Below are 14,680 nucleotides of genomic sequence, written 5' to 3'. Positions count from 1 at the left end.
TCTGGATCCTCAGGATGCAGGACTTGAGAGCTTCATGGAGGGTGAACAGCTCAAGAATAAAGCAGTGATCTACTCTTAATGTTCAGGCACCAAAGTTCCTAAAAAAGAGCCAAGCTCTTTCAGCTGACCCAGAACCAAGGGAACTGCTAGGATGCTGGCATTTCTTGGGCCCATTATGTGGCTGAGTCAGCCAACTAATAACTCCAGTCTTTGGACAAGGTTCGGGAGGACCAACCTGAGACCCCCTCCTAGTGGTGGCCTTGCTGTGCTGTGAGGGAGGAGTGGTGCTTCTCTCTCTTCCCCAGTTGACTTCAGTAGAGGAGGAGGTTTAAGCAGCCCCTTCTCCAGCCTCAGCTGCTCTTCATCCCTGGGGAGCCAACTTCATTAGGAGAGCAGATCCAGGCCACCCTTACTGCTGGGTATAACCTGTGAGGCTCTGAACAGCCTTCCCACAGAGGAGGAACATGAGCTAAGTTGCAGAGTCCCCAAGATATGTGTGTGTGGGTTCCCCGTGTCTTGAGATGGGCCTCCTGTTAATATAGCCCTGGGTGAGCCCAGTCGTTCCATCTGGTGTCTGTCAGTCTCCAGAGCTAGGAGCATCACTGACATGTCACGGCCTTGTTAAGAGTTTACTAAATATTGGAAGGACGACCTGGCCAGTGGTAGCTGATGCCTCTTGTTCATCTTGTGGAGTTGATTGTGGTCACTGTATTATATTACTCTGATGGCTTTCCTTCCTGTCTTCTGCAGGCCTTATTTTGAACTCAAGGCAAAGTACTATGTGCAGCTCGAGGTATGTGTAGCTTTGGGCTTCGTCACTGATGAGATTTTTCTGCACTCAAAGCTTCACTTTTCTGGGGTAGCAGAATATCACATGGGCCACTTGCTATAAGGGGAAAGTGGAGAGACAGGCTTTACTGAGTTTTCAGACCTCAAAATTGTCTCGGTTGGGTCTTCAGTGGTCTCTGAACCTCTGTAACTGCCATTCAGTCACTTTCTCTGTTGTACTAGGCCAGTGGTTCTCACAGCATGCTCTTAGGACCAGCAGCATCAGCATCACCTGGAGACCTGATAGACCAGGTCCCACTCTAGACCGACTGAATTAGAAACTCTGAGGTTGGAGTCTAGTGAGCTGAGGTTGGAGTCTAGTGAGCTGAGTCTTAACACCCAAGGGGATTTTGATGCAAGCTCAACTTTGAGAACCACTGTACTGGGAACCAGATGTCTAGACTGTGGGACTTTGGTGTGTCTGATGCCCATTTTTGCTTCCCTGATGGGGTTTATTCCACCAGTGAGAGTTTTTGGATATTAGAGGTTGTCACCTGGATGGGATCTGGGGATGGTGGTGGCTGATTTTGTCTGGTGAATGAATAGCAGTTATAATGGTAATTAGGTCTTCAGTCATGTCTTGGAAAATTCCTTGAAGTAGAATGATGGGCAGAAAATGTACTTGAACCTGTCATTCAGAAAGCATCTTAAGGCTAGCAGGGTAGTCTTCACTTAGTCTCCTGTTCTCTTGATCAGCAACTGAAAAAGACTGTGGATGACCTGCAGGCCAAACTGACCCTGGCAAAAGGCGAGTACAAGATGGCCCTGAAGAACCTGGAGATGATCTCAGATGAGATCCACGAGCGGCGGCGCTCCAGTGCCATGGGGCCTCGGGGATGCGGTGTTGGTGCTGAGGGCAGCAGCACATCTGTGGAGGATCTGCCAGGGAGCAAACCTGAGCCTGATGCCATTTCTGGTAAGTCAGGGGCTCCACTGGGTATGTGGGGAGATATTGGACTGTGTGATTTGTTTCCCAAGGTCCTCACTTTCTCTGGCCATCAGTGAAAGGTCTCAGAGTTGGGCAGGCCTGAGGGCTATTTCTGGTGGGTTCCCATGTTTTATGGAACACTGTGTTCATTAAGAAGGTACTAAGTGTTCCTCAAAGTCAGGATTCTGTGGTCAAATAAATTGGGAAAATGTTACACCTTCACTCCTCTTTGAGAGTCAAAGTATACATTTGAACATTCAAGGCTGAGAAGTCCTGCAGGAAAGAAGAGCTGTAATCAGATTTGATTCAAAGCTACCTTTACATCATTACTAAGGCATGATGTGGGCAAGGGCCTAACTTTGTATTTCAGTTTCTTCACCTGTAAAATGGGGAGTATGACGCTATCTACTGTATACTATCCGTTGTGTAGGGTGGTGGTTCAGATTACATGAATCAACCCCTGACACCCAAGAAGCACTCAGCAAATGGTGGCTCTTACTGACATCTGACCATAGAGACCTCTTTTCCCAGGGCCTCCCCCTGGAAAACTGATAGAAGTTTGACTTGGTTTCTGTCATGCTCATCAAGAAAACCCACCCAACGCTGTCTTTGCATACTTCCTTTCTTTTCCTTACCTGTGCAATAATCCCTGTCGGCTCTTTCCCAAGCTCCTTCCTCAGGAGTTAATTCCTTCAACAAATATTTAAGTACTAGGTTCAAGGTAAAGGAAAAGGAAACTATCATTTGAACAACTACTATGTATGAGGTACTTTAATATATACATCATCTCAAACCCTGCATGGAGAGGATCATGAAGCTTACAGAGGTAAAGTAACTTGACCAAGGTCACACAGCAAGTAGTGGAGTTAGGGATTCAATTCAGGTCTGAGCCCATTTTCTGTCCCCAACATTACAGTATTTGTCATTTATAAGAAACCTTTATGGAATGCTACAAGGCTGTTTTTAAAGAGAAGAGGGGGAAAAATGGAGTAGGAAAGTTCTAATAAGGAGTGGGATTGTGGGCAGGCTGAGGGAAAACCGCTAAAGGCCAAAGAGGCTTTGAAACCATGGGAATAACATGTGTCTGGGCCTTGTTATTTTGGTCTACCAAATAATGTGGCTACAGAGCATTGTAAAGGATTTCTGTTCTTTTGCAGCAAATGGTGATGTGTGGGTAGCCTTTGAGTGTGTTCTTTATGAGATCAGAAGTTACCTGGAGATAACAAAGGTCCCAACAGATATTCCACGCTGGCCTGTTTCTTCTAGCAGCTCTTCTATTGCCCTAAGAAAGAAGCCTGAGTCCAGCTGGCTTTGTTTGGGATATGTTACAGAGGACTAGAACCTCTTCCTGTGCACATGAGGCTCTATTTGGGGGACTGAGGTGGAGTAAAGGTCCTAATTTGTGGCTGAATTAATCTTCCATTTTTAGGTGGTGTCTGGTGACACTGATTTCTTGGCAGGGTTATAAGGTTATTGGAAGGGCGCTTAATATCCATGGGATCCTGCTGCCAGCTGCTTCCCTTCCAGCTGCTTTAGAGGCTGGTCATTCAGGCTTGGGAAGTCACATTCCTTCATTAGGCACTCACAGAGGTAGAGATTCTTTAGTCCCCATGCTGTGTCTAGCTGCCTGCCAGCAGCAAGCACTTGTGGTGTTTGAGGAGGTGACAGAACCCATGTGACTGGTGTTCTCTCTCAACTTAGTGGCCTCGGAGGCCTTTGAAGATGACAGCTGTAGCAACTTTGTGTCTGAAGATGACTCGGAAACCCAGTCTGTGTCCAGCTTTAGTTCAGGACCAACAAGCCCGTCTGAGATGCCTGACCAGTTCCCTGCGGTTGTGAGGCCTGGCAGCCTGGATCTGCCCAGCCCTGTGTCCCTGTCAGAGTTTGGGATGATGTTCCCAGTGTTGGGCCCTCGAAGTGAATGCAGCGGGGCCTCCTCCCCTGAATGTGAAGTAGAACGAGGTGAGTAGCAGCCTTCTCACCCCGTCCCAGATGCCACACTGCCTCTGTAGCCTGACTGTTGTGCCATTCCATACCTCTGCCAGGTCTCAGGGCCCCCATGCTGCATTACCAGGTCTCTGTGGTTGTGCTGTCAGTATTGATCACTGAGGTTGTTTCCAAGTGCTGTTCTGGGGGGGGGCTCCTGGCTCCACTCAGCTTCTATAAAGTAGAGCTTAGGTCCTATGTCTCACATCAGAACAGTCTCCTTGGCAAGCACATAGTAGAGAGGTTTGTTTCTCAGCTATAAAGTGAATATGGCAAATTTCATCTCTATAGCTAGGGAATATATAAAACATCACAAGGAATAAAAGCAGTAAATGATTATGTACTGAGAACCTCTCTGATAGGCACGGTAGGTAACAGTGGGAGTTCTACAGGGGTGAGTTAGCTGACTGGTTTGAGCTCAAGTGACTTAGAATTGTCAATACTCACTTTTGATAATCTTTGTATTTCTATAGGAGACAGGGCAGAATTGTCAATACTCACTTTTGATAATCCTTGTATTTCTATAGGAGACAGGGCAGAAGGGGCAGAGAATAAAACAAGTGACAAAGCCAACAACAACCGGGGCCTCAGCAGTAGCAGTGGCAGTGGTGGCAGCAGTAAGAGCCAAAGCAGCACCTCCCCTGAGGGCCAGGCCTTGGAGAACCGGATGAAGCAGCTCTCCCTACAGTGCTCAAAGGGAAGAGATGGAATTATTGCTGACATAAAAATGGTGCAGATTGGCTGATTCATCCTGGGCCCTGGCCGATGTGCATATCAACATTTATACATGGAACTGGAGAACATTGTGCCAATAATCATTTAATATATGCCAAATCTTACACGTCTACTCTAAACTGCTCTAATGAAGTTTCAGTGACCTTGAGGGCTAAAGATTGTTCTTCTGGGTAAGAACTCTTGGGCTGGTTTTTCAGAGCAGAGTTGTTGTTGTGGGTAGACTGTGACCAGGTTCACAGCCTTTGTGGAACATTCCGTATAACGGCATTGTGGAAGCAATAACTAGTTCCTATGAAAGAACCAGAGCTGGGAAGATGGCTGGGAAGCCAGGCCAAAGTGGGGGCAACAGCTTGCTTCTCTTTCTCTTCTCACCCTCAGTTTGTATGGGAAAATGGAGATGTCCTCTCCACTTTATCCCACGATATCTAAATGAAAAAGAAAACCCACACACAAAGCAAAATCTCAAGTATTAAGAGCACATATTTTTGACCCAGTGGAGGCTTAAAAAAAAAAAATCCAAGAACACAATTCATTTTCACCACCTCTGGTGTTCAGAGGGGGCTTTTAAAAAAGCGTGTATGCTGGGATACCCATTAAAACCATTTTCTAGAAGGCTACCATGAGCTGCACTTTTTGGGGTGGGAAAGGTGAATGCCAGTGGGGATGCGGGGGGATGAGGGTAGGAGGGACTTATAGAAGGGGAGTTGTGGCTGTGGGGGAGAAGGTTCTACAGCATAAGCCTTATCCTGCCAGCCAAGGGGATTTATTCTAAGAGAAGTGCATGTGAAGAATGGTTGCCACTGTTATTAGATTGACAAGATGTTAATTTCTCTGTAGGTTGTAACTTTAAAAATAAATGAAATTATTTAAGGGTTATGCTGCACTAGTATTCCTTAGAGGAAACGGTTCTTTAAAGTTAGGAAAGGGAGTAGGCAGGCATGTGTTGGCAAAGGCTGTTAATAGTAGTTAAGTGTTAAGACTGCTTTTCTTTAATGTTTTCATGGTAATGCATATTTAGAGCACTGTATTTTTGTCTTGTTAAGAAAATTTAGCATTTCTAAAAGAAAAAAGCAACCCTCTTTCAAACTGTTAATTCTGTCACAGCCTGTATATTTTAGTCATTTGTAAATCTCTTCATACAATAGTGACTTCTTTTTTGACTGATATAGTATCTTAATTACAAGGTTATTTTGTACTTGTCTTAATACACTTAAGTGTAATAAAAACGGCTTGAGAAAAGTTTCTCCTTTCTGTGACTTCAAGTAAGAACTCCCAGTATTGCCTAAATCTTCTAGGCAACCCTTTTTCCATAAGGAAGAGCATGGAGTGCTGTGGTCACCAGTAATCATTTTCAATTAAGGTCATGAACAGTAATAATTTAAGCCTTGTTTACCACGGTTTGAATTCTACTTTTGCTGTTGCTAAAGCTGTGGGCAATGAGGAGACACAGTGGCAGATAAAGACGAGGTGGTGACGCTGGAGGAGTGGGCCTCGGCTGCACACTGCAGTCTCCCAGGAAGCTTAAGTGTTGCTGTCAGTTCTCATCCCCAGAGAATTATTTAATTAACTGGGGGGTACACTGGGGCATTAGACTTTTAAAAGCTCCCCGAGGGAATTCAAATGTGCATTCAGAGTTGAGAATCAGATGGATTCTTTCTTTTGTGGAAATGTTTTATAATGTTGGACTCTTAATCTGCATTTCATTATTAAAGCATGCTGTGGAGAAAAAGTTCTTGGTTGGCCAATCATGAGGTTTAAGTTTCAGAAATAACCCTTTGCAGTATCAAACAGGTGTTTTACCTAGTAGTTAGTTAATATTTCATCTAGGAAAGTTCACAGAAGTCCCTTGTGCTATTTAAGAACATTAAACAGCTGGCTGGGCCCAAGGGCTCATGCCTGTAATCCCAGCACTTTGGGAGGCCAAGGCTGGTGGATCACTTGAGCCCAGGAGTTCGAGACCAGCCTGGGCAACATAGTGAAACCCAGTCTTTACCAAAAATACAAAAATTGGCCAGTCTTGTAATTTGGGTCTCAAGCAAGAACACTTAACAGCATACCTGAATTTGACTAGTGACCTTCAGGGTTCATTCAGTTCTCATAAAATCTCCTTACACCCTTTTACCTGTAGTAAAGACACTGAGACTTGCTTGACTTACCATTAGCAAAAACTTCCCTGCAATCGAGGCAATTCTTTTTCCTCCTAGAAGAAACACCATCTGGAAAATAGCCCAAGCTAGGATAAAGTTTTTACAGCAGAGTCAAGTTATACAGTCTAATAACTAGAAATTTCTAGGTACTTCTCGCAGAGAATGAAAGTGGGAAGGAGTTTTCTAACACTGGGGCTTTCTTTCCCTTGTCTTTACAAAAGACAAAGCCTAGGCAGTCAGTCAGTAGCACCAGAGTATTCCTTATGGGCATTAGGAATTTCTCTTGTTTCCTGCCTCAATCCCCCTTTCCCATCAGCCCACCACTTGCTTGTCTCCTACACCAGAAAGGGATGCAGACCACCTTTTGACCAGGGCTCCCTTCTCACACTATCACCTAGTCAAATTTCTAGTTTTACGTAGTCTGCCCCTACTGCTGTCACTGTGGCCTCTTTATCTCCACCACATCTGACATTTAATTATACTCTTCTGGGAATTCTGTTCACTGGGCTTCTTAATCCTCCCCCAACCCTCGTTTTCTTGTATCTCCTGTTAGTCTGTGTATTTTTTTCTAAATTAGAAATACTTTCTAAAAAACTTCCCCCAAATCAGTTCTTAACCATCTTTAGTTCACGTGACTCTTGACTTTTTGGGTGATCTCGCTTACTATACCACGTTGATTCCAGATCTGGATTTTCTGGGCAATTTAATGTGTCAAAACTTACCTTCACTGAAGCTATGAGCATCTGTCCATGTGCTGAATTAGAAACTTGAGTCATCCTCTCTAACAATTCGACTGGTCTGTCTGTTATTTAGAACCTCCAAAAGGCCTGGATTGTTTTTCCTCCCTCTACAATGGGTCTAGATCTTGTCCCTCCCTCGACTAGACGGCCATGACTGTGGGTGTCATTAGACACACACAGCAGCTCAATCAGGGCTCAGGGAAGAAGGCTTGTGAACCCTGGGCAAAATCTTTTAATCTCTTAGGCTTATTTCCTCAATTGTAAGAAGTACAAATAATAGTATCTATACTTTATTCAGCTATTGGGAAGATTAAAAAGAAAAATATACACATTGGGTACATAGTAAACACTCAATAATGGTCAGTAACCTGTCTTTTGAAGCTTTACCTTCAAGGTCCAAGTTAAAGTATCAGTTCTTCAAATACAATTTTTTATATTGGTCCAGCCAAAATTAATCTTTCCCTTATTCATACACTGGTGGCATGTTTTTAGAGCTCTATTATAGAAATCAGTGCCTTTAAGTTGTTCATATATAGGTCTCTTCTAATAAATTTGATGGCAGGGATTAGGTTTTTAGTTTGCATCCTGTACAAGATCTTTACCACAACAGGTTCAAATCATGTGTTTATAATATAGTTCTTATGTTCTGGATTTTTTCTTTTTAAAAAGTAACAGAAAACTTGTTAAATTTGTCCACCTAAAATTAATAGGCTAAAACTGAAAGCATGAAGTATTTACCAAAGTGAAATCTCATTAGTGTAATAATCTACCACTACTCTGTAAAAGAACAGATTTTTGTTGAAGTATATATTTTCATGCAAATAATGTTCTCATTTACATGAAACACGACAGATGAAATCTTTCAATAAATCTAAGTTAAACTATGCAATATCCGTAAGTATAAACATTTTATTTCAATTTAAGGTAGTAGCAATACAAAATAAGTTTTGATAATTATAAAGTAGAGACAATGAAAAATCCCACCCTATTTTTAGAATTTTAAAATATTGAACATCATTCTGTCCTGATGGGTTTTTATGTAAAGTGGGAATTTACATGACACCAGTATCTTGGCAATTCACTTTTTCTGAATGCTACATATCCCAATCACCATATATTAAATTCTCTATTTTCTTCAAAGTGCTATTGCCACAAGAGACTGAACGATACAGCAATTTAAAAAAAGACCACACAAACTAAATTGTAATGTCTTCAATATCTCAATTACTGTTTTTTAAAAATAAAAACTGCAGTAGTGAATTTCTTTAAGTTCTTGCTACATGATTGAATGGGAGATAACCTCAACAATTTTCATTCTTAGGCATGAGCATCTTCATGCTAAGGTAGTCTATACTTAAAAGCTTTATTCTTTCATAACACCTGGGCAACAAATATTTTAAAATCATAAATAATGCAAAATTAAAATCAGTTATGGTGGCACAATTCATTTGGTAACTAGTTGCCCAAGATGTATAGTAGAATCAAGCAGGTTTAACTTCCACATGCTCTGCAAAAAAGGGAAACAATGGAAATATTTCAGTAATCTAGCCCACTATTCCACTCAAGGAATCTATATCCTTTCTTTTTCTCATCTGGTCTCAGTTCCTTTATCCTCTTAGCAAAGGCATCTCACAGTGATGACTGAGTCTAATTTTAATCATATGCACTTTTTATACAAAATGGCCCCTAAAATGCAAGCCAACTCTATATACACAAAACCATGTAAACGGTACCTCTAGGTGATTTAGGTAATTCTGACTATATACAGTTCTTACCAAACACCCTGACAAGCACCAGATTCCACTGTAACACGTTTTTAGAGATTTAATTCCATTCTGATTGTTCTGCTTACTGTCCTGAAGATTTGTGTCCTTATTTGAAGAACTGATGTTTGGTAAGTATAAAAGCCAGTAACTTGAGATTTCTCCATCACTGAAGTTGTGTGATCTTGATGGGGATAATACTATTAAAGTCCAAGAAAAAAGGTCCTTCTTGTTTAGGCAAAAAGGTACTAGGAATGATATTGAAGATCCCAGAAGGTATATTTTCTAATTCCAGGTAGCAAAACCCACACCTATATTTAGAGAAAATGAGAATAAGGTTTATAGAAGATGATGCCACAAAAAGTAAAGTATAAAATAGATACAATAAAAATGCCAACATTACCTATAGTCACCACTAGATTTCCTCAGAAAGCCATGGGGACCAGGATCTCCTAGAGTAGAAACTGTTACAACCTCAAATCCAACGCTATATTGCCTAGCATTTAAAATGAACAGAATTACTGTATTAATATATATTCTCAAACATGATTTAAAATAACTATATCTGAAGTGCAGATGTCATACTAAGTTTATGTTTCTGAAGTTTCAGTAGAGAGAAACATACACACTCTATTTTTGATCATAACACACCATTTATATATTTCAGTTGAAGCCTTAAAGATTAACACCAGATTAAACTTACTTTAAGAGAGACTGTATTTTTACCATGGGCTCCCCGGGAAATATTTTATTTTTTTTGAGACAGAGTCTCACTCTGCTGCCCAGGTTAGAGTGCAGAGGCACAATCCTGGCTCACTGCAACCTCCGCCTCCCGGGTTCAAGTGATTATCCTGCCTCAGCCTTCTGAATAGCTGGGACTACAGGGGTATGCCACTGTGCCTGGCTAAATTTTTTTGTATTTTTAGTAGTGACGGGGTTTCATCATGTTGGCCAGGCTGGTCTCGAACTCTTGACCTCAGGTGATCTGCCAGCCTCGGCCTTCCAAAGTGCTGGGATTACAGGTGTGAGCCACTGCGCCCGACCTCTTTTTTATTTTTGAGACAGGGTCTCACTGTCACCCAGGCTGGAGTACAGTGGAGCAATCATGGCTCACTGCAGCCTTGCCCTCCTGGACTCGGGATTCTCCCACCTTAGCCTCCTCAGGACCTGGGACTATGGGTATGTATCACCATATCTGTCTAATTTCTTAAATTTTTTTTTATGGACAGGGGGTCTCACTATGCTCCCCAGGCTGGTCTGGAACTTCTGGGCTCAAGCTATCCTCCTACCTTGGCCTCCCAAAGTGCTGGGATTACAGCCTTGAGCCACCACACCTGGCCACAGGGAATAATTAAAAATATTGTCATTGGCCAGGTGCGGTGGCTCACGCCTGTAATCCCAGCACTTTGGGAGGCAGAGGTGGGTGGATCACAAGGTCAAGAGATCAAGAGCATCCTGGCCAACCTGTTGAAATCCCGTCTCTACCAAAAATACAAAAATTAGCTGGGCATGGTGGTGTGCACCTGTAGCCTCAGCTACTTGGGAGGCTGAGGCAGGAGAATCGCTCGAACCCAGGAGGCAGAGGTTGCAGTGAGCCGAGATCACACACTGCACTCCAGCCTGGTGACAGAGCGAGACTCTGTCTCAAAAAAAAAGAAAAAAAAAATTGTTATTGTAACAAATGGAAAGGCCTATGGGACAGGAAAGAAAACCCTGAAACAAAATCTGAATTTACAGAAGTACTTAGCATATTATAAACGTGGCATTCCAAATCAGTAAGGAAAGATTCATTTAGATGGTGATGAGGTAACAAAAAATTTAGAAAAAAACTCTTAAATTGTATTTCATACCAAATATAAAAATATATTCATATGAATTTTTTAAATGCAAAAAATTGAACCATAAAATAATCAGAATATGGTGAAAATTAATTTGGTAATGTGGTGAGAGTTCCTGTCCACAGCAAAATGAAACCAGAAGACAGATTTCATTATTTTAAAATGAATGTTTTTCTATGTGGGAGAAAAATGACAATCTGAGAAAAATATCCACAAATATGTGAAGGAGTTAATACCCTTACCTTATTCATGCTTATAATTTAAAAAAATGACAACTCTATGGGCAAGAAACATGAATAGGGAATAAACAATATTGTAATGAACATTATTACATGTTCCATCTATCTAGAAATTAAGTACAAAAGAGCAAATAGGTTTATTTACCCATTTCACCTATCAAACTGGTAGAGGTTTTAAAAATGACTTTCTTGTGGAAAAATAGTTTAATCAAATCTTCGTATCTAATGGGTTATTAACTGCTGCTGCTGGATTAGTTTGTAAGAAAAGCAAAATTAAGCCCAATCTTATTTAGAAGGTAGTTCTGTTTTTATTTGTATTTTTTTTTTTTTGGTTGTTGTATGAGACAGGGTCTCGCTCTGTCAACCAGGCTGGAGTGCAGTGGCATCATCTGGGATCACTGCAACCTCTGCCTCCCGGGCTCAAGTCATCCTCCCACCTCAGCCTCCCAAGTGGCTGGGACTATACAAAGCACATGCCACCATGCCTGGCTAAATTTTAAAAACAATTTTTGCAGAGATGAGGTTTTGCCATGTTGCTCAAGACCTGAACTCGATCCTCCTGTCTTGGCCTTCCAAAGTGCTGGGATTACAGGTGTTAGCCACCATGCCCAGGCTGTATTCTCTATATTTTTTAAACCTTTTAAAACTATGAAATATAACACTTAAGTAAAACATATATACAACTTAATCATTTGCAAAGTGAATAAACACCTGGGTAACCACCACCCAGATCAACAAATCCTCTCAGCACCACAGAATTCCCTGTATATTCCTAATTGCAACTCCTGTCCCTCGACAGAGCTTTTATAGTAATAACTCTCTTGCTCTGCTTTATAGTTTTACTACCTTAGTGTGCATCCTTACATGAGTATTTCAGTTTTGTCTGTTCTTGACTTCACAGAAGTAGAATCACATGGTATGTATTCTGTACATGTGGCTTTTTAAGACTTATCCATTATGTTGTGTGTAGCTGTAATTTATTTCCATTGTTATATCAGGACTATTATATGACTATATTATAATCTTAAATGTTGTCAATGTATATATGTTTCCAATTTCTGGCTATTACAATGGTTTACTGGCCATCTGGATTGCCCCCTTTATAATGTGTTTTTATTTTTTTATTTTTATTTTTTTTTATTATACTTTAAGTTTTAGGGTACATGTGCACATTGTGCAGGTTAGTTACATATGTATACATGTGCCATGCTGGTGCGCTGCACCCACTAACTCGTCATCTAGCATTAGGTATATCTCCCAGTGCTATCCCTCCCCCCTCCCCCCACCCCACAACAGTCCCCAGAGTGTGATATTCCCCTTCCTGTGTCCATGTGATCTCATTGTTCAATTCCCACCTATGAGTGAGAATATGCGGTGTTTGGTTTTTTGTTCTTACGATAGTTTACTGAGAATGATGATTTCCAATTTCATTCATATCCCTACAAAGGACATGAATGTGTTTTTATTTTTTAAAAACTGCAGATTTTTTTCTTATCAATGTAGCATATTTACAAACATTTTAATATGCTCTTTGTCTTAAGAAATCTTTCCTCTCTTGAGGTTAAAACATTTCCTGCATTATCATCTAGAAGCTGTATTGTTTTGCCTTTCACATTTAGGTTTGTAATCCACCTGGAATTTGATGTGAAACAGGGTTCTAATTACCCTTTTTACACATGGATACTCAATTATTCCATACCATTTATTGAAAAGATTGTCCTTTCCTCACTCCACTATAATGCCATTGTTATAAATCCAATGTCCATATATGCTTAGGTCTGTTTCTAAACTTTTTTGTTATACTATGTACATTTGTAATAGAACATCATTAATTTAAGAAAGTTACTCATCACAAACCTTGGTCCTCGTAGCTCAATCAGTAACGGCCCAGTCTTTTCTATATGGAATTGGTAGATGGGGTTATTTTTGTGAGTCTCTTGGAAATTTCCACATCCTCCAGCACTCTGACCACTCCACTTTCCATTAATCTAATAAAAACAAAAGTTTTAGTATTAACAAAATTTCATTCTCCAATTCCACTTAAAGACAAAACTCCTTTCCATCTCAAAAAAAAAAAAAAAAAAAAAAAAAAGGCAATTTTCCACTCTGTGGCTCCAACCCCTCTCTCCCATCTTTATTTGCTGCTGACAGCCAGGCTGCTTTGCTCCACTAACCCCTATTTCCATCTCTTAGCCTCTAATCAAGTTGTTCTTTCTACCAGGAATTTTCCATAGAATCTTCCTCTATACATGTAGCCCACCCTGCAGTTAGTCTCAAATGCTACTTTTAAGGTTCATCCACATTGCCTTCTCTAACAACCAAAGTTTGCATTCATCTTCTTTCTCTGAATTTTCTTTTCACAGATGTTGCTCACTGAAGATCTTGTATTCCAACCCAAATTGAAGGCCACTTACGTTTCCCTTATATTCCTGTGAAGCCTTTGCTAAATATAAACAATAAAATGAGAGAAATGGGAAAGGGAATTTAAAAATTCTAAAAGAATGCTGAGATTACAACCAAATGAATTTTCTCACCCGTTTTGATAAGGTGTATGGTGAAGGAATCTTTGAAAAAGTAAAGCTGCATGCTGAATATACCTAGATTTAAAAAAAGACTGTATTGATAAATTTTACACTTACAAGAACATCAAAGTGATATATGAATATATTGGAAGACTAAAAAAATCAGTTGGCATACACAAGTCATTATAGGCAGCCTAGTATCAGGTCAGGTTTAATGAGCTGGGAACTGAGAAGCTAGGGGTCTGGTCTTGGCTTTCTCTGCTAGTAACTGTATGCCTCAGGACAAATCACAATTTTTCCAGGCTGTGGCTTCTGCATCCGAAAAAGGAATGGGTGGCAGCAGCTCCCAATGTCCCTTTCATCACTAAAAATCTATTCAAATTGAGCCGCTTATCTAGAGCAAACAAATCTATATAGAAGAAAATTACAATGACCTTCCCAGCTAGATAAGAGCAGTACATTTCTAGGTGACTGATTCTCTTTCACTAAGTTAAAAGTCTTTTTAAAGTCAATAAAAATATTAAACAGCGAAATAAGTTTTTATTGCTTGCTTTAAAATGAAATATATTGGCTGGGTGCAGTGGCTGACACCAGTAATCCCAGCACTTTGGGAGGCTGAGGTGGGTGAATCACTTGAGGTTAGGAGTTTGAGACCAGCCTGGCCAACATGGTGATACCCCATCTCTACAAAAAATACAAAAATTAGCTGGGCATGGTGGCAGCACCTGTAGTCCCAGCTACCCAGGAGGCTGAGGCAGGAGAATTACTTGAGCCCGGGAAGTGGAGGCTGCAGTGAGCCGAGATTGCACTAATATACTCACTCCAGCCTGGGTGACAGAGCAAGACTCTGTCTCAAAAAAAAAAAAAAAAAAGAAAAAAAGAAATGTATTATTAGTCCAACATACTATATTACCACGGGGCTAAACTATTACTATGAAAATAAAAATGCTCTTT

The 14,680-nt window shown here is 40.8% G+C and overlaps 2 protein-coding genes across 10 annotated transcripts in view; one reads left to right on the top strand and one right to left on the bottom strand.

The window, feature by feature from the left end:
• Positions 1-5,716, top strand: part of SH3BP5 (SH3 domain binding protein 5) — a 78,355-nt gene extending 72,639 nt beyond the window's left edge. For 4 of the 5 annotated variants that reach the window (XM_016940553.3, XM_054681542.2, XM_526142.8 and 1 more), the window contains 4 exons: positions 751-793; positions 1,525-1,744; positions 3,458-3,718; positions 4,270-5,716. In XM_016940553.3, the coding sequence (XP_016796042.1) occupies positions 751-793; positions 1,525-1,744; positions 3,458-3,718; positions 4,270-4,487 (742 nt within the window). In that variant the 3' untranslated portion in view covers positions 4,488-5,716. The remainder of the gene's footprint in view (positions 1-750; positions 794-1,524; positions 1,745-3,457; positions 3,719-4,269) is intronic. The other variant, XM_054681543.2, reaches the window with a different exon arrangement.
• A 2,539-nt stretch (positions 5,717-8,255) lies between these two features.
• CAPN7 (calpain 7) overlaps positions 8,256-14,680 on the bottom strand; it is a 46,553-nt gene continuing 40,128 nt past the window's right edge. For 4 of the 5 annotated variants that reach the window (XM_009444948.4, XM_009444949.5, XM_063805471.1 and 1 more), the window contains 4 exons: positions 13,739-13,801; positions 13,062-13,192; positions 9,531-9,623; positions 8,256-9,438 (listed from right to left, as the gene is read on the bottom strand). In XM_009444948.4, coding sequence (XP_009443223.1) covers positions 9,294-9,438; positions 9,531-9,623; positions 13,062-13,192; positions 13,739-13,801 — 432 coding nt within the window. In that variant the 3' untranslated portion in view covers positions 8,256-9,293. The remainder of the gene's footprint in view (positions 9,439-9,530; positions 9,624-13,061; positions 13,193-13,738; positions 13,802-14,680) is intronic. The other variant, XM_016940552.4, reaches the window with a different exon arrangement.

The sequence above is a fragment of the Pan troglodytes genome, chromosome 2, assembly GCF_028858775.2.
Source record: "Pan troglodytes isolate AG18354 chromosome 2, NHGRI_mPanTro3-v2.0_pri, whole genome shotgun sequence".
NCBI lineage: Eukaryota > Metazoa > Chordata > Mammalia > Primates > Hominidae > Pan > Pan troglodytes.
The sequence above is the reverse complement of the archived record's forward strand: the minus strand, read 5'-3'. Positions and strand labels throughout refer to the sequence as shown.